This window comes from Phaenicophaeus curvirostris, chromosome 1 (assembly GCF_032191515.1).
Source record: "Phaenicophaeus curvirostris isolate KB17595 chromosome 1, BPBGC_Pcur_1.0, whole genome shotgun sequence".
In the NCBI taxonomy this organism is placed as follows: Eukaryota; Metazoa; Chordata; class Aves; order Cuculiformes; family Cuculidae; genus Phaenicophaeus; species Phaenicophaeus curvirostris.
The window spans coordinates 162,900,645-162,924,786 of record NC_091392.1 but is presented as its reverse complement, the minus strand read 5'-3'; the positions used below and the strand labels follow the sequence as shown (position 1 = coordinate 162,924,786).

Sequence of the window (24,142 nt, the reverse complement as noted above, 5' to 3'; positions counted from 1 at the left end):
GTAGACAGGGATGAAAATCAGCAAGCAGCTGCAATATAGACCACATGGATTTACACAGAGAAGGTGCAGGCACAGACCTCTCAAGAGGCAGAGTTGTACTGACTCTCAAAAGGGTCAGTGTACTTCTCCATATTCTGAGGTTTTAGCCACTGCCTTGTGAGTCTTACTAAAGCAAGACACGGTCACATAAAGAATAAAGGAAAAAAGTAGTTCTTGATTTAATTTATACATCCTATTCCAAAGCAACAGAAGCAGGCATAACAGTACAACTAAGGTGCATCATCAAGTAACAAGTGATAAAATGAGAGGAAATGGCCTCAAGTTGTGCCAGGGGTGGTTTAAATTGGATATTCGGAAAAATACTTCACTGAAAGAATGGTGAAACATTGGAAGAAGGTGCCCAGGGAAGTGGTGGAGTCCTCATCCCTGGAGATGTTCAAAAAGCATGTGGCTGTGGCAGTTGAGGTCATGGTTTAGTAGGCACGGTGGTGTTGGACTTGCTGAGCTTAGAGATCTTTTCCAGCTGTAGTTATTTTATGATTCTATTCTATGATTGTGTATCAAGCACAGTGAAGTGCATGTGCACATTTTGTATTTTAAGAATATAATGGTATATAGGTTCTTCTCCACTAAGAAATTCTACTTTTATTCAGCAGTGGCTTATAGAGGGATTCACATACCAGTCCCTAAGGAGAAGTCATATAACAAAAGAAACAAGCCCCTAGGGTCATCACTGATGTTAATAAAACCAAACAAAACCAAACACCCATCTCCTCCCAAAAAAAAGCAGTATGAATGAAGAGTTTCCCTAGCTGAAAAAATGGCAGCAGTGAGGTGAAATGAAAGACTACAGGCAAGCTGTACATCTGTTGCAGAACTTAAACCCTAATCTGTATTTTGAGATTTAAAGAAAACTATGCTAACAAAAACTAAACAGCATTTTTTTGTGAAAATCAAAAGTAGAATTGCACTTTTGTAACAAATAATATTAAAAACAACTGCAGGGGAATAATTAAACACACAACAGATGCCAATTTAAAAAAGCTCTAGTTACCAACACTGTATTTTAACTGAAAACCCATGACGTTTCCCACTAACAGTTAGAATCAACACTTCTGCAGCAGTTAGTCCCATTTATAGGGCTGGTGATTCCTGGATTGGCTACTGGAGAGTTTCAATGGGTTATGGAGCATGGCCTGTAAGCAGACCCATGGTTACGAAGGGTAAGAATTCAACAGTGTGCATGCAGGCCCTGCAGCTGGCAAGGAATGTTCTTGGGTATGTTTAATTCATTAGTACAGACACTGCCTACATCTAATGAACGTTATTTGGAGTTTCTTGAGTTTTTACATCAGTAGGAATCCAACCACACATAATGTTCAAAACAGCCCCATTCACGGACAGTATTGACTGAAGTGTTCCCACGACCAGGGATGAACTCAAGCTACAAAGCCTGTATTAAGAGGCTGTAACCAGATTATCAACACAGACATTTAATTATGTCATTCAGACTAGCTCACAGGGCAAAGTAGCTCATCAGCTGTGGTTTGAAATGAGTGTCAGGATATACTTCTCAACAGTCCAAGGAAGGCTGCTAGTGATCACAAAAGAGTTAAGATTTGTAGACATGGCACTTTGGAACATGGTTTAGTAGGCACGGTAAGGTTGGGCTGACAGTTGGACTGGATGATCTTAGAGGTCTTTTCCAACCTTACTGATTCCATGATTCTATGATTCTATTTCTCTTCATACCTAAAACCTGCCTTTATAATGAAAGGGGCAGACATATATCATCCACAATACTTCTTAAGATAAATGGGCTCTGCACATAAAATACCTGCAAACTGCCCATGGCGGGAGGTGTGTGTGTGAAACTGGCTGATCTTTAAGGTCCCTTCCAACCCAAACCACTCTATGATTCTGTGATTTTAACTTAAAGATGTAGAGCATTAAAATAACTGGAAACAAATATTTTATACAAGATTTCAGAAACAGAAATACCACGTAGATCTACAACGTATTTTAAAAAGCCAGGTCCAAGACCTGTTTCACCACTTGCTCATCCTGGTCACCCTCATAAGCCTTCTAGGGAGTATCACCAAGATGATTACGCTTCTCTGATTAAGGAAAAGTGCAAAGTACAGTGACTTGGGCACACATCTGTCTGCTGTAGGGCACCAGATCACTGTGAGGTCCAGATGCCAGCCTCTCTCATCCATTTTTGAGTGATGTGGTGCCAACAGACAAGACCATACATGTTTCTTTCTGTAATGGTCTGCACAAGGGTCTTTCTGTTTTAGAAACAAGCTGAAGCTGGGCTGCATGCCAGGATAAATGGACAGATAGAACCAGGACCCAAGTTCCTCCAAGGCAGTCTGATTATAGACAAAGGCAATACACCAAACTGCTTTTGGCATCACTTTCATCTTCTTATATGTCAGAGATTTTACTTCTCATCTCCTAATTGTGTACTCCTGATGGTAAAAATCCTCTCATTGTTGTATATTATTGGGCATCTCACTACAAGACAGACTTTGGTGATGTCTGGAAAAGGGAAATGAAGCTGAAGAAGGGTCTGGAGCACAGGTATTATAAGAAGTGGCTGAGGAACCTTGTGCTGTTTAGTCTGGAGAAGAGAAGACTGAGAGGAGATCTCATCGCTCTCTGCAGCTGCCAGAAAAGAGGTAAGCACTAGGAAGGGTTTGGGCTCTGCTCCTAGGTAACAAGTGATAGGACAAGAGGAAATGGCCTCAAGTTGTGCCAGGGGAGATTTAGATTGGATATTAGGAAAAAAAATCTTTACTGACAGAGTGACAAAGTCCTGGAAGAGGGTGCCCAGGGCAGTAGTGGAGTCCACATCCCTGGAGGTGTTCAAACAATATGTGGCCGAGGCACTTCAGGACATAGTTTTGTAAGCATAAGGGTGTTGGTCTGACAGTTGGACTGAATGGTAACAGAGGTCTTTTCCAACTTTTGTGATTCTATGATTAAAATCCCTTCTGATATGCAAGCTGCATTTAGAATAAGGTTTATTAATAGCTTGAAGTGTTTCACACTTCTTTCCAGTTACCAATTACCTACAGAAAGCACCTTCAGGCTTCACTCTATGCATGCATTTCCCAAGCACTTTCATTCATGACTCACATCCAATATTCATAAAAAATGTTCAAAAGAAATGGCCTGTGCAAATACATCCAGAATGCACTGTTCAAAACGCAGCACCTGAAAGCTGTTATCGCTGCACAGAAACACTTTTAACTGTCAAATGCAGAACTACACAAAATAATGGGCTAATTAAAAGCAGATAAACACATAATTTTCCCACCATCAGAATATATGAACCTGTATGAATTAGAAGCACCATCGATTCACTGAAGCCCACCTAACAAACTGGTTACATGACAAGACATATCCAGTCTCTTAAGTCCAGTGTTTAACATAAGATAAGAATCTGTCCTTGAACATTCTTTAAAAGTCATTGTATTCTGAGAGGTCAGAGCAATATTAGCCTGATATAGATGTTGATGTTTTGCAGATGGCAGGAATGATGCCTCTTCCTGCAGGAGAACCAGGTTTTCATTTCAGAGAACAGCAGGGGTGAACTAGGATTCAGAATAAAGAGGCCAGATTCTGCCAAAAATCACATCTAGGCACATGCATGTACTTGCTTATTGGTGAAATAAAAGGTATTTTCGACAAATTTCATGTAAAGTTCTACTTCGGTGAGTATACAAATTATACTAAAGTTGCTCTAGTCTTGTACTGTTGGAGATAACTATTTTGTATCTATCAAAATCTTACTTCACACTAAAACATTGTGGTAAGTGCAGAGAGGTGCCACTGCAGCTGCACAGTCTAAATTAATCTTCCTACTATGAGTAAGTTTGTAGAGTCAGGTAACTCCCTACTCCACTGTGCTGGCATCAGTCCATGTCCTGCACTAAAGTTCCCTTGATGTCTTTTTCTCACCAGACAAAATAAAGCAGTTCTGCAAAGCTTGAGGTTACCTGAATAACTTAAAAGACATTAAAAAAAATAATTTTTTTCCCAAAAGCCACTGACTTCTAAACTATGTTTATGTTGGAACAGCATTGCAAAGACTCAGCACAAAGCAAATACCCTGGGTTTATTTTCGTCCTCCCTGAAAATCTGTCTTGGAATATTTTTTACACAAATCAGGACATCCGTATTCATATTATTCACAAATCTTTCTGCCACTGCATTTTCCTACCAAATCTCAGAATATGGAATCATCCCCAACCTGTTATCGGGCTTAAGTCTTTCTGTATGGACTAAGGAGACAGGATTCCACTTCCTGCATCTAAGGACCTGTAGGATCAAACCCCAAACATTTACACAATGCTGCTGATCTTGATTTTCTTCCCAAAAAATTCACAGACTTTTTGTTCAGAAAGGCTCCTGGAATGTAGAAGAGAGACGAAGTTTGCCATGGCTGTGGGGTTTTATTCCTTTTGTAATACCTTACAGGCAACCCTCACTATGCTCTTTGTTACTACTACATTTTGCCTGTTTTCCCTAACTTCCAAAACCTATGAGCAAAGGAATTGTGAAGCAGAAGAGCAAATCTATCATAAATATGTACTTCTGCATTAAGAAAACGTGAACCAAAATTTCAAAGAATCATAGAATCATAGAATCATGGAATGGTTTGGGTTGAAAGGGACATTAAAGCCCACCCAGCTCCAACTCCTTGCGATGGGCAGGACCACCTTCCACTGGATCGGGTTGCTCAAAGCCCCATCCAGCCTGGCCTTAAACACCTCCAGGGATGGGGCAGTCATGACTTCTCTGGACAACCTGTGCCACTGCCTCCCCACCCTCAAAGTAAAGAATTTCTTCTTAATATCCAATATAAATCTCCCCTCTTTCAGCTTAAAACTGTTCCCCCTCATCCTATCCCTGCAATTCCTGATAAAGAGCCTTTCTGCAGTTTTCCTGTAAGCCCTTTCAGTACTGTAAGCCTGCTATAAGATCTCTGTGGAGCCTTCTCTTCTCCAGGCTGAACAACCCCAACTCTCTCAAATTTCACATCTAACTGTTTGGGGATGAGAAGTGGTTTGGTCTCCATGGCTTGGAGGCAGACTCTGGCTCCAAACACACTTAATGTATCCATTTAATCAATCACACTCTAATCAAACTGCTCAGTTACTGTACAGTGCATGGGAAGGACAACCCAGACTCCTACACCACCATTAAAGAATATAGGATCTAAACCCACCACTAACATAAGGGGCTGTCATGATGCTTTCATGACTTTCTTTCCTTTCATCCACTACTCTTCCATTCCTTCTTTTGTACATGTAAGGAAGAAAGTGATCCAAAGAAAAAAATTCCCTGTGACCTCAGCAGTGAAAGCTGAGAGCAAATTTATAGGTTCAGAAATTCTAACATCTGAAGTAACTGTGTCACTTCACGGGTTATTTATTTCTTGGTTTTCTTCTCATTTATTTAATAATGCAAATGCCAACTGGAGACATGAACAGCTGCCTGAACCACATCTTGCAAGTTAACTTCATTTTTGCAGTTGATTTTCTTTTGCCTGGTACTCAATAATGCAGACATTTCATTGTTTTATAATTTTGCTTCTCTTCCCTCTAAGTACAGAGCAGAAGTGCATCACCACTTGTTTACAACCCAGCTGTATTCATATAAAGCCACTCCTCAGGCTTTGGCCAGAAGACACTCATAGTCTCACAGCAGTAAAGAGGATAAATATTAAATCAAAACCTATGCCCTAGCTCAGCAAAGCACTTTATTAAACAATATGAAGCCAATAAGACCATAACTCTGAATATTTTACTGCAAAGGTCTGTCATTTCTCAGTTGTTTCCCGTCAAATTCAATCTGGTTTGGATACAGTCCTAGACATTTGCTGGAACGTGCCATTACATAAAACGAGAGGGAAGTCAGGACAGTAAGTTTCTAGTCTGGTTAGAAAGCTGCCTGGAGGAGAAGGACCTGGGGGTGTTGGTTGACAGCCGACTGAACATGAGCCAGCAGTGTGCCCAGGTGGCCAAGAAGGCCAATGGCATCTTGGCTTGTATCAGAAACAGCGTGACCAGCAGGTCCAGGGAGGTTATTCTCCCTCTGTACTCGACACTGGTGAGACCGCTGCTCGAATCCTGTGTTCAGTTCTGGGCCCCTCACCACAAGAAGGATGTTGAGGCTCTGGAGCGAGTCCAGAGAAGAGCAATGAAGCTGGTGAAGGGGCTGGAGAACAAGTCTTATGAGGAGCAGTTGAGGGAACTGGGGTTGTTTAGCCTTGAGAAGGCTGAGGGGAGACCTCACTGCTCTCTACAACTACTTGAAAGGAGGTTGTAGAGAGGAGGGTGCTGGCCTCTTCTCCTAAGTGGCGCAGGACAGGACAAGAGGGAATGGCCTCAAGCTCTGCCAGGGGAGGTTCAGGCTGGACATCAGAAAAAAATTTTTCATGGAAAGGGTCATTGGGCGCTGGAACAGGCTGCCCAAGGAGGTGTGTGAGTCACCTTCCCTGGAGGTATTTAAAAGTCAGGTGGATGAGGTGCTGAGGGACATGGTTTATTGCTTGATAGGAATGGGTGGACTCAATGGTCATGTGGGTCTTTTCCAACCTAGTGATTCTGTGATTCTTGATGTCTAAGAAATTACTGGTTGTCGCCTCTGTGCAATCAGATGCTTCAGCACCTTCCACAGAGGACACACAGCACACCCAGAGCTCTGGTCCAACAACTTTAAGGATCCATACTTATCCTATTTTGGTCCCCTCTTTGAATTATCACTTTAAAAATGTAGATAAGGTCATTACCTCAAGTTTACAGGTATAGGCATCTGTAACTCACACACAATGTGACTAGAAGTCTTTAACCATTACATAATAAAAATAGAAATTTTAAGTAATTAACTAAGCATATTAATGGAAAAAATAAGAAGGCTGTGGTAAACAGAATTTGAAAAGCCTTCCTAGAACAGATGCTTACAAGTGTTTGCTTCCTTTGCACATAGCTTGTGGGAAATACTTCACAAAATGCTTTTCATTTTATAAAACAATGTAGATTTGATGGCATGCATGGCATATAGCAGCTGATGGACCATGTATATTTCTCACAGGCTGTGGCTAAGATCACTGCTGGCAGAGAGAAAAGATGCTATAAGAAGACTGAGCAAACAGGTTTGCTGGCTGAGTGGTTAAGGCAATTTGGAGAGACTTGCATTTGCTTACTCGGTCTGCCAAAATCATCCCATATCACCTTGGGCAAGCTGAATTCCGTTCCCTGGTGAAGTGAGAATAACTGTCCTGGAGCCTACAGGAAAGGAAAGGCTCTTTATCAGGAATTGCAGGGATAAGATGAGGGGGAACAGTTTTAAGCTGAAAGATGGGAGAGTTAGACTGGATATTAAGAAGAAATTCTTTACTGTGAGGGTGGGGAGGCAGTGGTATAGGATGCCCAGAGAAGTTGTGGCTGCCCCATCCCTGGAGGTGTTTAAGGCCAGGCTGGATGGGGCTTTGAGCAATCTGATCTAGTGGAAGGTGGTCTTGCCCATGGCAAGAGGGTTGGAAATGGATGAGCTTTGAGGTCTCTTTCACCTTAACCTATTCTATGATTCTACAAAGTCCATTTCCCCATCTTGAATGGGCACTCAAAAACTAAATGTGAGATACACTTACCAATACGATGCCCATGTCTACCTGATCCTCTCTTGAATGTATATCAGTGATTCAGAAACTTCCCTCCATCACTATTTGATACAACAGTGGAGCTCAGAAGCGCTAGATGCAATGCAGCCAGCATCTTCAGACTTCAATTGCCTGAGCTTCAATCCCTGAATGAATCTCATTAAAGAAAAGCAGAAGCTGAATGATCCATGTCTTGATAGTCATACTATGTGCTGAATGCCTCCCAGAATGTGGAAGAAGAAACAATAAACCACAAATATTTCTCCCACTCACATTGTTTTCATGTTTTTGCCATGTCTTTACGTTCAAACTCAGTACTTCATATATTTTGCCACAATCTGGCAACCACAGCCAGGGATGAAGTGTCTGACCACAGCCTCTCCAGTGTGAAAAAGCAGCCTGTCTCTCCTCTTTGGGCTCAAGCTGCTGAAGATTCTAAACCTAAGTGGTGCATTCTACACCACAAAGATGTTTCTTAATTCGTGGAGCAAATTTTACAACTTAAAGTTTTAAGCCTCTGTAAGATACATAAACCAGGTTCCGTAGTATGAAATTATGATGAACCTGAAAGGGAACATGCTCCCAAGACATCAAGGATATCTGAGTTTGGCCCCAAACCAGAGTACATCACCATCAGCTCAGATTTTGTGAGGAATTATGTAACACTAGGAAAATTAAAACCAGAAGTGAACTGATCCAATGACTGTTTAATCAACCATACTGAGGTTTCCACCTCCTACAAGCACACTTGGTATAACACTACTGTTCAGAGATTAAATTATGATGACAACAACCAAAGGCATTGAGACCCAAGAACAGTTTCAGCCATTCCTTGCCTCCTTGTGGATCTAGAATCTCATCCACTGCTCTTTTTCCCTGCTCCAACACCTGGATTATTTACAGTCTCATGAGCTGCTGCATTTATTCTGTAACATAAAGTAAAAAGTTAAAAGCATCCACTTCACTGAATTTGCCATTCCTCAGGAAATACTAATGGAAAACTTTCTGCTCTGTGTTACAAATTGCACTGCAAATATTATGATTCTGTAAATCAAATAAGATTAATAATACATCTTCCCCTGCAGGAAATCCTAAGAAATGCTTCCAGGGTTTCCCATTTTGCAGGAAGTGAAACTGCTGGATTCCCATATGCTTTGAGATTTGGCTTCAGTGGGAAACTCATTTTGCAACCCCATCAAATAACAGTTATGTTCCTACCAGGGAAGCATTTCAGCTGCCCGTCAGTCGGACATTTGACCTTGAAGAGGAACCCCAAAGGCACTTGTGCAAAACAAGATCTGGTTACAGCTGCACTCTCACTGCCAAAACCATTAAGGCTTATCTTTAAAACGCAATTAACTTTTAAAAAGCAGTCAACACCAAACCTGTTTTCCAGCAGCAGCGAGAGACTTGCCACTGCCTTCCAGCACCTTTGCCTCACTTCTGCCTATTTCTATAAGAAATGAGTTTGTTATCTTATAACTTTGAGTACAGTTAACATGTTAAATCCCAAACAATTCCCTGTCCTTAGGGAGAGTGGCCCAGTTTCAGCCAGCATCAGTCATGCATCCATTCTGGTTTCATAATCCCAGTAACCTTGACCAATGGACATTTGGAAGGTTATAATTCAAAGGTGGTTTTGTAAGTTTTATTAAGCTACTGCAGCAACTCACCAGGGTAGCTTTAAGCTGTCTGTGATATAGAATCCTAGAACGTTTTGAGTTGTAAGGGACCTCAATGACCATGCAGTTCCAACCCCCTGCCATGGGATAAGACACCTTCTACTGGATCAGGTTATTCAAAGACTCATCCAGCCTGGCCTTGAACACATCCAGGGATGGGACATCCACGACTTCTCTGAGCAACCTGTGCCCATGCCTTCCTTACAGTAAATAATTTCTTCCTAACATCTCACCTGTATCTCCCTTCTTTCAGCTCAAAACCATTCCCCTTTGTCCTATACTTGCACTCCCTGATAAAAAGCTCCAGAGCCCCTCACAGCTTTCCTGTAGGCCCCCTTGAAATAATGGAAGGTTGCTCTAAGGTGTCCTCACAGCCTTCTCCTCCAGACTGCACAACCCCAACATTTTCAGCCTGCATCTCCCTAGCTTTTTCTCCAGCAGCTCTTGCGAAGAAGTCTGATGCTTCCTGCCCATGTGCATGAGGACAGCTTTTGGCACTGGAAAGGCATCACTGAGATGGCTGCTCCAAAGCCCATATGGAAGATGAATGAGCTTGGACAGAGGAAGGTAAAATAAAGAGTACTGAAGAGCACTTTTGACTTTCAGGACACAAACGTACAGAAGCAGCTGAAGCCTTCATGTGATTCCGTATGAGTAGAAATTGATGACGCTGGCAAATTCCATTTTTGCTTTGAGATTCTGTAAGCACAAATGTGATTTTAATTTGTCTCTTTGTCCATTTTAATTAGTCTTTGTTAACAGAGCAATGTGGTAAAATTCCATGCTATATTACCTTTAATCTCGTCCATTTGGGATTAAATAACCTCAGAATCATTTACAAAACATAAACGTAACATAGAAACCTGGAATGGTTTGGGTTGGAAAGGACCTTAAATCCCATCCAGTTCCAGCCCCTGACAAAGACTGGGACACCTTTCACTCAATCAGGTTACTCAAAGCCTCATCCAACCTGGCCTTAAACAACTCCAGGGATGGGACATCCATGATTTCTCTGGGAAACCTGTCCCAATGCCTCCCCACGCTCACAATAACAAATTTCTTCCTAACATCTCATCTATATGTCCCCTCTTTCAGCTTAAAACTGTTCCTCTTTGTCTTATCCCTACACTCCCTGATAAAGAGCATCCCTCCCCCCACCCCCAGCTCAGCTTTCCTGTAGGCCCCTTTAAGTACTGGAAGGCTGCTACACGGTGGCTCTTGAGCCTTCTCTTCTCCAGGTTAAATAAGCTCAGCTCTCTCAGCCTGTCCACATATGGGAGGTGTTCCCTTCTTGAACGGTGAGGTTGCTTGTTCCTATATTCAAAAAAGGCTTGATGCAAAGTTCACAGAATTATTTAGGCTGGAAAAGACTTTTCAGATCATTGAGTCCTAGCATTAAAAAAGTTCATTGGAATCAATGGAAAGCTTCCCAATGCTTTAAGTCTGTGCTGCCTCTTAGAAACCAGAGCATGATGCTCAGTGGGAGCTCTGTGCTTTTTTTTTCCTAGACATAAGCCAGTAAAAGCTGCTGGCAGCTACACATAGAAGGAAAGGCATGTCGCACATGTCTCCTTCTAACAAACACTGCTACACATCATAACCTGGGCAATTTACCAAACCTGAGAGGAATCTGTTGCATGTGTGCAATAAGAAACGTGTCCCAGAGGTCTGTGTACTGAAAATCTTCTGAAGTTGAGAGGGAAAACAATTCTTTTATTACCTTTGACCAACAGAGTCAGTGCTTGGATGTGATTTATTCGACAAACTTGTAAGATGCCAATGTAAGCAAATTCCCTAAGGAGTATAAAGTAGCGGACACTGCAGAAGGCGAGTGGTTCTGTGTTAAGATCAGCATTCCCTCACCCTTGGGAAGTCTGTAGCTGCACCTATCTGGAGCACATGGTTACATTGATCATCACTTCCCATTACTTCCACCCATCAAACCATCTGCTTGGCACAGACTGAAGGGAGAGAGCTTTCAACTTTTCTTCCCAATGTCCGCATCACTTTAAAAACTTGCATATCCTCTTGTGCAAGCTCCATCTCTTAGTCAGAAAGCACCTGAACTGCTGAGCTGTTTACACTCCAGCAACCACTGTACAGCCCTCTGCTTTTTCCTACAGGAGTGGCTGTTGGAATTCAGACTTAGTGCACATCGCACCAGCCCAAATGAGTTTCTCTCAAGTTGCTCCAGGGGAGGATTAGATTGGATATTAGGAAAAAATTCTTTATGGAAAGAGTGGTGAAGCACTGGAAGATGCCACCCAGGGAAGTGGTGGAGTCTCGTCTCCATCCTTGGAGGTGTTCAAAAACTGTGTGGCTGTGACACTTTGGGACATGGTTTAGTAGGCCCAGTGGTGTTGGGCTTAAAAGAGAGTTTGACAAAACACCTGAATAAATAGAAGACATAATACATTTTCAGATTGTATTTGTTTTTTTCCACACTACTCAGACCTAGCACTTCAGCACGTAATTTTTTTCTTATTTGGCTCATTTTACAGATAGAGTTAGAAAACTCCATACAGTATTAGGGGAGAGAAGGGCCTTATCTTGTCCCTCCAATAACTGCAATCACATGTACAGGAGCAGTTGTTTTATCCCACCAAGAAGCTACAGACACAAATAGCAACACGAAGCCATTGAATTCCCTGTGCAGTAGGAAACATCTCACAGTCAGAGCTTTCGGGTGGGGAAGGATGAGGGTTTTTTTTTTGTTGTTGTTGTTTTGGGCTTTTTTTTTTAATTGGACGAACTGATCTAGTTAAAAAAATGAGTTGCTAGAAGGGATGTAAACATGAAAACCCCAGGTTTTACTTCTTCCTCCCATCTCAATCAGTCAGCCTAGTAAAACATATAGAATCGTAGAATGGTCTGGGTTGGAAGGGACCTTAAAGATCATCCAGTTTCAAACTCCTTGCAGTGGGCAAGGACACCTTCCACTGGATCAGGTTGCTCAAAGCCTTATGCAACCTGGCCTTGAACACCTCCAGGGATGGGGCATCCACGACTTCTCTCTGCCTCATCCCACTCATAGTAAACCTAAATTTTCCCTCTTTCATCTGAAAACTGTTCTCCCTCATCCTGTCCTTGCAATCACTGACAAAGAGCCTCTCCTCAGCTTTCCTGTAGGCCCCTTTAAGTAATTTTTGACAGTGTAATATTTCTGGATCCAGGACCCCAAGGGTAACTAAAAAAAGATCTGTAATTTAAAAAAATCAAGAAAAGAGAACACTCTGTACTCCTGCATAGCATTTAATCAGAGATAGGAACAGGAAAGTCTTCTGTGCAGGGCAGCATCCAGCTCTTGGCTACAGCAGGCACATGCATCGGCAGCTCCAATATCAAACTCTGGAGCCCAACTCTCCCAGAGGTTTGGTGCTAGGAATGCCTACGTGCTGCCACAGAGGGACATGTGCCGGTAGTGGGACGCTCAGACATGGAAAGTGAGTGAAACATGGACGCCACAGGTCAAAGGCAGATGTTTGTGTGGTACCTCCCATCAGCCAGGCAAGTTGGGGGGCAGGAAGGCAAACTGGCATCGCTTACAGCAAGTCAGGGAAAGAAAAGTATCCCACAGCCCACAGAGGTATAGAATCAGAATCATTAAGGTTGGAAAAGATCACTAAAATAATCCAGTCCAACCATCAGACCAACCCCACCATGCCTACTAAATCATGTCCTAAAGTGCCACAGCTACGTATTTTTTGAACATTTCCAGGGATGGGGGCTCCACCACTTTCAGTGCTTCACCACTCTTTCAGTAAAGAAATTTTTTCCTAATATCGAATCTAATCTTAACCTGGCACAACTTGAGGGCATTTTCTCTCATCCTATTACTTGTTACTCAGGAGAAGAGACCAACACCACCTGGCTGCAACACCTCTTTTCAGGTATTATAAACAACCGCAGCTTCTTTCTTCAGCAGGGGTGCCAGTAGAGCGCAGTTGTGTTAAACACCCACCTTCCCTTTCTCGGCTCTGAATGAATGCCAGGAACAGCAGCCAGAGTGTACGTCTGGAGGTGGCTGCTACAGACACTGAAGAGGAATTCAATCTACATACTCTTTATCCAAAATCAAGTCAAACGGAATTTGCTTTAGGTGCAGTTTTGTTCAGTGAGTGCTAGATCTATGACACCTCAAAACCAAAACTTCAGAGGTCAAACTCTACCACACAGCACTACAAAGTTCCCAAATCCAACTGGTACCGTACCATGAGGCAAATCCAATGGAAACCATATCCAAACCATGCAATAGTGCTCTTCCTTCCACCCTGTGAATCAGCACTGCCTTCAGTTCAATCACTAATTCTGATGAGCAGCAGTGACTTATTTCAACACACAGCAGCACATAGTTTCTATGTGTCACTATATGACATGCTGCTTCCATGAGGCAAGGCTTGAAGGCTGCTGATGTGAGTGAAGTTTGTTTACAGCATCAGCCCTGTGTATAATATGCTCATTTTTCCCACCAACATCCATGGTGCTTCCAAAGTCACCAACCAGTTGCTTGCCACGCTTGATGCAGTGAAAAGGAATGCTGAATAAGCTGTAACATTCAGCCTTAGACCAATTCTAACTGCACTGATACAAATTTTCATACCATTTATCACACAGTTTGTGTTACTTAAGTGCAATTTTTATTTGAATGCTAAAAATCTTGGTCGACCATATGAAACAAGAATTTCAGTCTTGGCTCTGCTCTGCCAAAACATGCCTGGTGTAAGGATTAAGGCTTCCCGAACAGAAAGGGCATGAAAAAACCAAAGCAGCATAAGCAGCCACCAAACTGATGAATTTCCACAACTTAAAAGTTGAAATTTTTAAAGTATTTCTATAACATAAACTTCTTGGAAAACAGAAATAAGTGTTTGGTCCAAATACAATTTATTTTTATTAATATCCAGCAACTGCAAGCATAAACTTATAAAAGCTGCCCAACCAGTCCTTCCAAGACCTCTCAATGCATTTACAAGGGCTAAAAGGAAAAGGACCAATGCGTAGTAGGATTGTAAATACAGCCAGAAGCAGGGTCTGCATCAGCACCCCTCTCACCTTGATAGCAAGAGACTTCCTCTGTACTTCCCAGCTTTTCCACACAAGCTCTACTCCCAAAGCAATGCTGTCCCAAAGCAGAGAATGACAGCGTTGGCAAGAAGTTATGTGGAGGGAAGGGAAGGCGGGTAGCCTCCTGTTTTGGCTATGATAAAGGAGGGGGATTGGAATTCAGACCGGGAAGCAAAAGCACTTCTGCAGGCTGCTGCCAATACCAGAAACACAAACAGATTTAGGTTGTTGACCATGCCATAGCAGCAAGTTTTTTGGTACCAAAACATTACGAAATGCCATCGCCAGAAGACACATTGGATTAAAAATTCAAGAAATGTGTGACATTAACACTAAGCACAGAAAAATGGAACTCCACAATCCAGGATGAGGGTGAAAACAAATTGAAGTAAGCCATCGTATTCCTAGAACAGCACATTTCCTGAAACACTGGACCATGGATACTCTCCTCAAAGTATGGTTCCACTGTGTTAATAATGATTCACCTAGGCTTGACTGGTGAAATAAAGCACAAGTAAAAACATGGAATCATGGAATAGTTTGGGTTGGAAGACACCTTAAAGATCATCCAGTTCCAACCCCCTGCCATTGGCAGGGCCATCTTCCACTGGATCAGGGTGCACAAATCCCCATCCAGCCTGGCCTTGAACAGCTCCGGGGATGGGGCATCTACAACTTCCTTGGGCAAGCTGTTCTAGTGCCTGAGCACCAGGAAGGCTCATCCTATCTCACCGTGTTCTGGCTCACTCGCATTTCAACCCTAGAAGAGCTGCAGCACGATTTTCTAGCAGTCGCATAGCTATTGTTTCGTTTGGGCCACAACTGGCCAACACGCTGCCTGGTTTGGCCATGAAAGTATCTGCTTTGACATCCCTGAAACAGGACAGCACTGTCAAGTCAGTTCACCTGTGCGAGCTTCTTGTCTCCAGCAGCAGCCACAAACCTTAAGAACAGTCAATAACAGCAGTAAATAGGATACTCTACCTCTGCACACTCCCATGCTTTCCTCATTTCCACATTGGGCACTTTCTAAGCCAGCTGTGGCTTTAGCATATTTAGATACCCTCATTGGAGTTTTTAACCTGTTTTTTTCCTAAATCAGCATGTTCCCTAAAACCCCCTCAAACAGCTCTGGGCTCCTGAAAAAATAAGAGGGGAACTTCCAAACTTTGTCTACCTCATACTCCTACTCTGCAAACCATGAAGAGATTATAAGTTAACAAATGCAAGGTGTCCCATGGCCACGTAAAGCCCTGTGCCTACCTTGGTAGCTGTATGCTTAAACAGACCTAAAGCCAGCCACCTATAAAAATAAAACCTTGCAAATTTAGAAAGGAGATTTACTAATTTTGAAACAGAATCCAGCCTTGATTTGATCTTACCAACTGCTATTTCAGATGTGCTGCTCTTGTGCTCGTTATTAATTTTGTTTAGATGCAATCATAACACAAATCCAGCCAATTTCAGGCCTGTCTTACCATAGTTGCAGAACACAGACATGTGCAAGATTGCATCATCTTTTCTCAGTTCCAGTGACAAATTACTGACACTATGTTCAAAGAACCCTAAGTTTGCTAAATTCTATTCCCCACAAAGCTGAAGGACAAATAAAGTTTCTGCATTTGAATGATGTATACACCAGTACATTCCAAGCTGGACAGGAATGTTGATCTGCTAGAGGACAAGAAGTCTTTGCAGAGGGATCTGGACAGGCTGGTTCAATGGGTCCAGGTAATATGTATGAGGTTTAACAGGGCCAAATGCTGGGTCCTGCACCTGGGCAACAACAGCCCCAAGCAACCATCCACGCTTGGGGAAGAGTGGCTGGAAAACTACCTGGTGGAAAAGGACCTGGGGTTACTGGTGGACAGACAGCTGAACATGATCCAGCAGCATGCCCAGGAAGGCTAACAGCATCCTGGATTAGATCAGCCATGGTGTGGCTAGCAGGAGTAGGGAAGGGATCGTCCCCCTGGACTTGGCTCTAGAGAGGCCGCACCTGGAATCACTTTTGGACCCCTTACTCAAAGAAAGACATTGAGGAGCTGAAGTGCATCCAGAGAAAGGCAGCGGAACTGGGGAAGGGTCTGGATGACAGAGGTTGTAGGGAGTGACTAAGGGAACAGGGGCTGTTTAATCTGGAGAAAAGGGTGCTGAGGGTAAGCCATATCTCCCCCTACAGCTCCCTGAAAGGAGATTGTAGCAAGGTAGTGTTGATCTCTTCTCCCAAGTAACAAGGGGCAGGACAAGAGGAACTGGCCTTGAGTTGTGCCAGGAGAGGTTTAGATTGAATATTGGGAACAATTTCTTTACTGAAAGAGTGGTGAAGGAGTGAAAGAGGCTGCCCAGGGAAATGGTGGAGTCCCCATCCCTGGAGGTGTTAAAAAAACATGGGGCTGTGGCGCTTCAGGACATGGTTTAGTGGGCACTGTGGTGTTGGCCTGACAGTTGGACTGGATGAGCTTAGAGGTCTTTTCCAACCTTACTGATTCCATGATTCTATGATATTTAGGGTATTACAGAGGACCTGGCAGCAGTGACTTTTAAGTCTGAAGAGCTTCTACAAGGCAGCTTTGTCATAGTAAGCAAGCAAAGACTTGGATCAACAACCTCAGAATGTCAGTATGTCTGTAATTCTGCTGGAGGGACACAGTTTTCGCTGGATAAAATAGCACGTTTCCTAGCTTTAGACCAGCCCTTTAAACTTCACCCCAAAGTTATAAACCACCCAGGGCTTTGAATAAAGTGCACAACATTTGCTGCCCAAACCCTCACTTTAGAAAAATTTTCCAGAGGTTCTTGGAGAGATGTAAGGACGCAGAGCAGCCTTCAATCAGCTGAAAGCTTAGACAAAACTAAGATTCACTGTAGGAAAATAGCAATGACCCTGTGCCCACATCTACCTGCCAAAGTGGTAAATGGGAATTGATTTATAATGAGAGTACAACAATTGAAAACAGATCAACAGCCCTAATTTTGAGATACACCACTACAGCATTGCAGAGAAAAGGGCCGTGAACCACTGAGAGAGCTGGGCTTATTCAGCCTCGAGAAGAGAAGGCTTTGGGGAGACCTTATAGAAGCCTTCCAGGGGGCCTACAGGAAAGCTGGGAAGGGGTTCCTTATCAGGGAGTGCAGGGATAATGCAAGGGGAAATGGTTTTAAGCTGAAAGAGGGAAGATTTAGATGAGATATTAGGAAGAAATTTTTTACTGTTAGAGTGGGAAGACACTGGATGGTGGAAACGTCCTGGATGTCCCATCCCTGGAGGTTTTCAAGGCTAGGCTGGATGGGGTTTTGAGCACCCAGATCCAGTGGAAGATGTCCCTACCCATGGCAGGGGGTTGGAACTGGATGATCTTTAAGGTCCCTTCCAAACCAAACCACTTTATGGTTCTGTGATAGGCTACAAGATACAAACTGAAATATCCCATTTCAGCGGAACACAGCTAATTCCTTAGATACTACAATGAACACTTTATGTTCAACATGTTATAAGCAATGTTATGAGTGACAGAGAAATAGAGGCTTATTTAGAACAGTCTGGAAAGACGGCCTGAGCATTTACTAATGACCAGTTACTAATTACCTCAGTGTATAAATAGGCAGTCCTTCTCTCTTACCAAATATATCAGCCACTTCTCTCCTCCCCTGGATATTCTGTAGATGTGAAGTCTGTACTGACAGAGGAATGGAACAACATGAACTGTAAACATCCAGCTGGGAGATTTCTTAGTAAGCATGGCACACAATAATACATTTTGCCTCTAACAGAGGCAGATTTCTTCCCTTCTCTCTACATGGGCTAAAATCCCATTTAGACTTAAAAAGAAATACTTTATTTTGCTGAAAGGGAAGAAAATAGTTCAGAAAAAGCTCATTTCTGAAAAACATCAAATGGGACATTAAAAAATCTACTTCTGTGGTAGTCAGATCAATTTAAAACAAGCAATAGATTCAACCATGTGTGTGTTATTATTACATAACACCCAACAAAGTTAAAACTATTAATTTTCCAAATTGAATTGATTTTAAGTAAGACTGCTAGAATCATTAGCTATGCTACTCTTCATAACTATCATCCAACACCCAAGAGAACAAGTCAGATGCTGAATTAAAAACCACCAAAACCACTTAGAGCTGAATTAATGTTGCTTATGAGATATCTGGGAACTCCTCTTCACTCTTCCATTCACTGTATAATGACTCAAACCAGATTGCCTACAGGGTTGTTATGTGTTCAGTAACATTTTGTGTCATTGCATGCCTTGGTCCATAGGGGTGCACTTCTATGGATGCTGAATTAAGGTTGGAAAAGACCTTTAAGATCATCGAGTCCAACTGCTGACCCAACGTCACGGTGCCTACTAAACCATGTCCCAAAGTGCCATGGCTAAATGCTTTTTGAACACCTAAGAAGGTACCAGCAGATGCACGCCCAGCGCATCACATGCTATATTAAGTATAAGCTGTCATCCAAAAAGTCCCCAGTCCAAAAGATGACACAGGAGGCTCACAGACTAGATAACTACACAACAAGCAGATGGTGTGTAGTCACAGCCCCATTAACGATCAATATTATGTTTACTATCTATGTATTTTTAAGGTAATTAACATATATGTAGTTATTTTTAGCAATATTAATACAAGAACAGTACTATAAAATCATCTGGGTTGGAGGGGACCTTAAAGATCATCGAGTCCAATGCTCTGTCATGGAAGAAGCTGAAATCTAACGTTCTTGATGATCTTAGAGGTCTTTTCCAACTTAAATGACTCTATGAATTGGACATAAGTGACTCCAAAATTTACGTTCAGATTTTATTCTCCCTTTCCAACACCAGAAAGGGATAGAAAAGTAGCATGGGGTCTCACACAATGCACCATATGGACATTGTTAAACTCTTCTCCTAAAGCTTTTGCTTTGGTTTTGGGGTTTTTGTTTTGGGTTTTTTTTTCGTTGTTCATAAATCATAGAATCATTGAATGGTTTGGGTTGGAAGGGACCTTAAAGTTCCAAACCCTCTGCCATGGCCAGGGACACCTTCCACTGGATCAGGTTGCTCAAAGCCTAATCCAGCCTGGCCTTGAACGCCTCCCGGGATGGGGCATCCATGAATTCACCGGGCAACCTGTGCCAGCGCCTCCATGCTCTCGCAGTAACAAATTTCTTCCTAACATCTCACATAAACCTCCCCTCTTTCAGCTTCAGGCCATTCTCCCTCATCCTACCCCTGCACTGGGGTTGTTTAGCCTGGAGAAGAGGAGGCTGAGGGGAGACCTCATTGCTCTCTACAACTACCTGAAAGGAGGTTGTGGAGAGGAGGGAGCTGGCCTCTTCTCCCAAGTGACAGGGGACAGGACAAGAGGCAATGGCCTCAAGCTCTGCCAGGGGAGGTTTAGGCTGGACATTAGGAAAAAATTTTTTCACGGAAAGGGTCATTGGGCACTGGAACAGGCTGCCCAGGGACGTGGTTGAGTCACCTTCCCTGGAGGTGTTTAAGGGACGGGTGGATGAGGTGCTGAGGGGCATGGTTTAGTGTTTGATAGGAATGGTTGGACTCGATGATCCGGTGGGTCTTTTCCAACCTGGCGATTCTATGATTCTGTGCACCCCTGATAAGGAGCCGCTCCCCAGCTCTCTGTGCGGAGGTTGGATGCTCGCTCCCCTGGGCAGCGCACCCGCCGGGGTGCCGGGATGCAGGTTGCTATGGATACACAACGCAAGGAGGCTTCGGGACGAGGCGGAGATGCCGGTTCGAACAGGAAGGCGTAAACGACGCGGGGAAGGGAGGGAGAGGTGGGTTTCAGGCAGCTCCCGAGCCCCAGCAGCCCCGATCCACGCCGAGCCCCTTCCCCCCCGCCCCCGCCAGCACCGACCTTGTTGAGGTGCGGGTTCCTGGTGATGTCGTAGCCCCTCTTTTTGGCAGCCAGGGCTCTGCCCTGGGGTGGCGGGCTCCCCCCAGCCTGGCAGACGCGCCTCTGGGGGTGTTTGAGGAGGAGAAGCCGCCTCCCCCCGGCCCCCACTAGCCGCAGGAGGCGGCCGCTCCCCGGCACCATCGCGGCGTTGACGCCCGCGGGCGGGGGGAGGCGGCGGGGGGGGCGCCGCTCCGGGGCTCCGCGCGGCGGCCGCGCAGCCAAAGGCAGCCGGGAAAGCAGCTGCCGGGGCGGCCGCGCCTCCTCCGTTACCTGTTAAAGGCAGAGGGGAGGGGATGGCAGCCCCGGGGGCTCCGCCTCCGCCGGGCACAGCGGCACCGGAGGGGTCGGAGGTGGTGGGGGCGGGAGCGTCTGTGCTGGGGACAGGGGGCTGCAGGTCACAGAATCACAGAGCCACAGAGACACAGAACAGTTTAGGTGGAAAGGGACCTTGAAGACCAACCAGTTCCAACCCCCCTGCCATGGGCCGGGACATCCCGCTAGATCAAGGTGCTCAAAGCCCCATCCAACCTGGCCTTGAACACCTCCAGGGATGGGGAATCCACAGCTTCCCTGGGCAACCTGTGCCAGTGCCTCACCGCTCTTATCGTGAAGAAATTCTTCCTAATGTCTAGTCTAAATCTGCCCCTCACCAGTTTATACCCATTCCCCCCTCCTCCTATCACCACAAGCCTTTGTAAGCAGTCCCTCCCCAGCTTTCCTGTAGCCTCTTCAGGTACTGGAAGGTTGCTATAAGATCTCATCGGAGCCTTCTCTTCTCCAGGCTGAACAACCCCAGCTCTCTCAGCCTGTACTCATATGGGAGGTGCTCCAGTCCTTGGATCATCCTTGTAGGCCTTCTCTGGACTCGTTCCAAAAGCTCAATATCCTTCTTATGTTAAGGACTCCAGAAATGGACACAGGACTCCAGATGAGGTTTCACAAGTGAGGAATAGATGGGCAGAATCACCTCCCTCAACCTGCTGGCCACGCTTCTTTTGATGCAGCCCAGGATACAGTTGGCCTTCCGGGTTGCAAGCACACATTGCCAGCTCATGTCGAGCTTCTCATCAGCCAGCACCCCCAAGTCCTTTTCTGCCCAGCAGCCCTCAATTACATCATCAGATGTTACACCCATTTACAAGAAGGGCCGGAGAGAGAATCCAGGAAACTACTGGCCTGTCAATCTGACCTCAGTGCCAGGGAAGGTCATGGAACAGATCGTCTTGGGTGCCATCTCACAGCACATACAGGACAATGGGGTGATCAGGTCCACTCAGCATGGGTTTATGAAAGACAGATACTGCCAAACTAACCTGATCAGCTTCTGTGACAAGGTGACCCGCTTGATGGATCAGGAAAAGGCTGTGGAAGTAGTTTACCTGGACTTTAGTAAAGCCTTTGACACAGTTTCTCACAGGATCCTACTTGCCACTGGCCTGGACAGGCAAACCCTCTCTTGGCTGGATGGCTGGTCCCAAAGAGTGGTGGTAAATGGAATTAAATCCAGTGTGAGGCCGGTCACAAGTGGGGTTCCCCAGGGCCCAGTGCCAGGTCCAGTCCTGTTCAATATCTTTATCAATGACCTGGATGAGGGGATCAAATGCACTCTTAGCAAGTTTGCGGATGACACTAAACTGGGAAAAAATGTCAATCTGTTGGAGGGTCGGGAGGCTCTACAGAGGGATCTGAACAGGCTGGACTGATGGGCTGAGGCCAATGGGATGAGGTTTAACAAGGCCAAGTGCAGAGTCCTGCACTTGGGACACAAAAACCCCGTGTGGTGCTAAAGGCTTGGGGACGAGTGGCTGAAAAGCTGCCTGGCAGAGAAAGACCTGGGGGTGTTGTTTGACAGCCAACTGAAGATGAGCCAGCAGTGTGCCCAGGTGGCCAAGATGGCCAATGGCATCTTGGCTTGTATCAGAAACGGCGTGACCAGCAGGATCAGGGAAGTGATTCTCCCCCTGTACTTGGCACTGGTGAGGTTGTACCTCGAATACTGTGTTCAGTTTTGGGCCCCTCACTACAAGAAAGACATTGAGGTCCTGGAGCATGTCCAGAGAAGAAGGACGAAACTGGTAAAGGAGCTGGAGAACAAGTCTTACAAGGAACCGCTGAGGGAGCTGGGGTTGTTTGGCCTGGAGAAGAGGAGGCTGAGGGGAGAACTTATCGCTCCTTACAACTACCTGAAAGGAGGTTGTAGAGAGGTGGGTGTTGGTCTCTTCCCCCAAGTGATAGGACAAAAGGGAATGGCGCCAAGCTGTGTCAGCAGAAGTTTAGATTGGACATTAGAAAAAACTTCTTCACAGAATGGTTTAGCAAGCACTGGAACAGGCTACCCAGGGAGGTGGTTGAGTCACCATCCCTGGAGGAGTTTAAAAAGCGATCAGATGAGGTGCTTTGATATATGATTTTGTAGTAGACAAGTACGAGCAGAATTGATGATCTCTAAGGTCTTTTCCAGCCTATCGATTCTATGATTCTATGGGCTGACCATACCGATCAAACTGACTTTTTGTAGCTCGGTGAGAATCAAATTACAGATGCTGCATTTCTAAAATTTACCTGTCACTGCAAAACAAGGCTTGAATCTCAATCAGATTCCTTATCTCCAAGATGCAGAGTGCTTGCTGTCAGATGCACATGAACGCACTTTGTCTAATATGCAAGCCTCTCTTGAATACAAATTTGATTGATCAATTAAATTCTTAATTAAAAAAATAGAAAGACTGTTAAAAAAAGCCATAAGAGCAATGAAATGCATACATAATTTGCATCAAGCTCTTAAGGTTTTATTTAAGCTATTTTTCAGCAACAGGAGGAATAGTTTTTGGAACGGGATTCTAGATACACTTGGGGATTTTGGGGTTGCTACAAAACTCAATTGGAGTTTCAAAGTGATTTGTAAGAGCTAATTTGTTCCTCCAGTAATTTAAGAAACCTCTTTGTGCTGTGGCCTCACATTTAGCAGTCTGGCATTGAAGAGAATGCCAATGAAATATTCTTTAAAATTTACTAGGGAATAAATCTTTGATGCCTAAAGAAGAGCCTTATAGTGACTATTCTTCTATGATAATATCTTTCCTCCCAGGAAATGAATTAGGCTGAAGTTATAATCTTACATTGATGGTGGTTTCAAACCACATACCTTGAGAATTCTTGGCATTGTACAGCTGTGTGTCTCCTGGTTTACTGGATTGTGCAGAGACCATATGCTCTCTGTACATGCAAACTCTTAATTTAAGTTCATCTTGACAAACAAACTGAACAGAACGTGGGGTGTGAATTTTGATTGAGACCCCTCTGTACAACAAACAGTGGCCAGAAAAACTGTTAAGTGGTCTAGAAGAGGCTGGAGCCAGCAGGATCACAGATAGCTGTGCTAAGCTCCCATGTAGAATGTGCTACAGCAGTTTCATCTGCTGTAGCATTTAGTCTGTTCTTCCTGGTTGTGTTGAGATATATATATATATATATATATGCATACATATATGGAGAGATAATATCTATGGAGTAATATACATGTTGTAAAATACATATGTTATAGATAAAGGTATGCTTTAGCTCAGTTAGAAGGTATGGACTCAGTTTATATTACATACAGGGTGTCAGACTAGGTCAGACTGTGGGATTTGAAGGCACCACAGGGATCATCACGCCAGCCTTTCACAACTGCAAGCAATTATATACTTGACGTTTAATCCACAAGAATTAACAAAGGCCTGCACCAGGCACAGCAGTCCCAGAGCCCTTCTGTTCACCTCTAACAAATACAAGACCTAAGGTTATGGACAAAATACCACAG

General features: G+C 44.1%; 1 protein-coding gene across 2 annotated transcripts in view; it reads right to left on the bottom strand.

The window, feature by feature from the left end:
- Positions 1-20,513, bottom strand: part of ME3 (malic enzyme 3) — a 123,732-nt gene extending 103,219 nt beyond the window's left edge. For both annotated transcript variants that reach the window (XM_069879842.1, XM_069879850.1), the window contains exon 1: positions 20,302-20,513. In XM_069879842.1, the coding sequence (XP_069735943.1) occupies positions 20,302-20,481 (180 nt within the window). In that variant the 5' untranslated portion in view covers positions 20,482-20,513. The remainder of the gene's footprint in view (positions 1-20,301) is intronic.
- Positions 20,514-24,142: the final 3,629 nt, after the last annotated feature.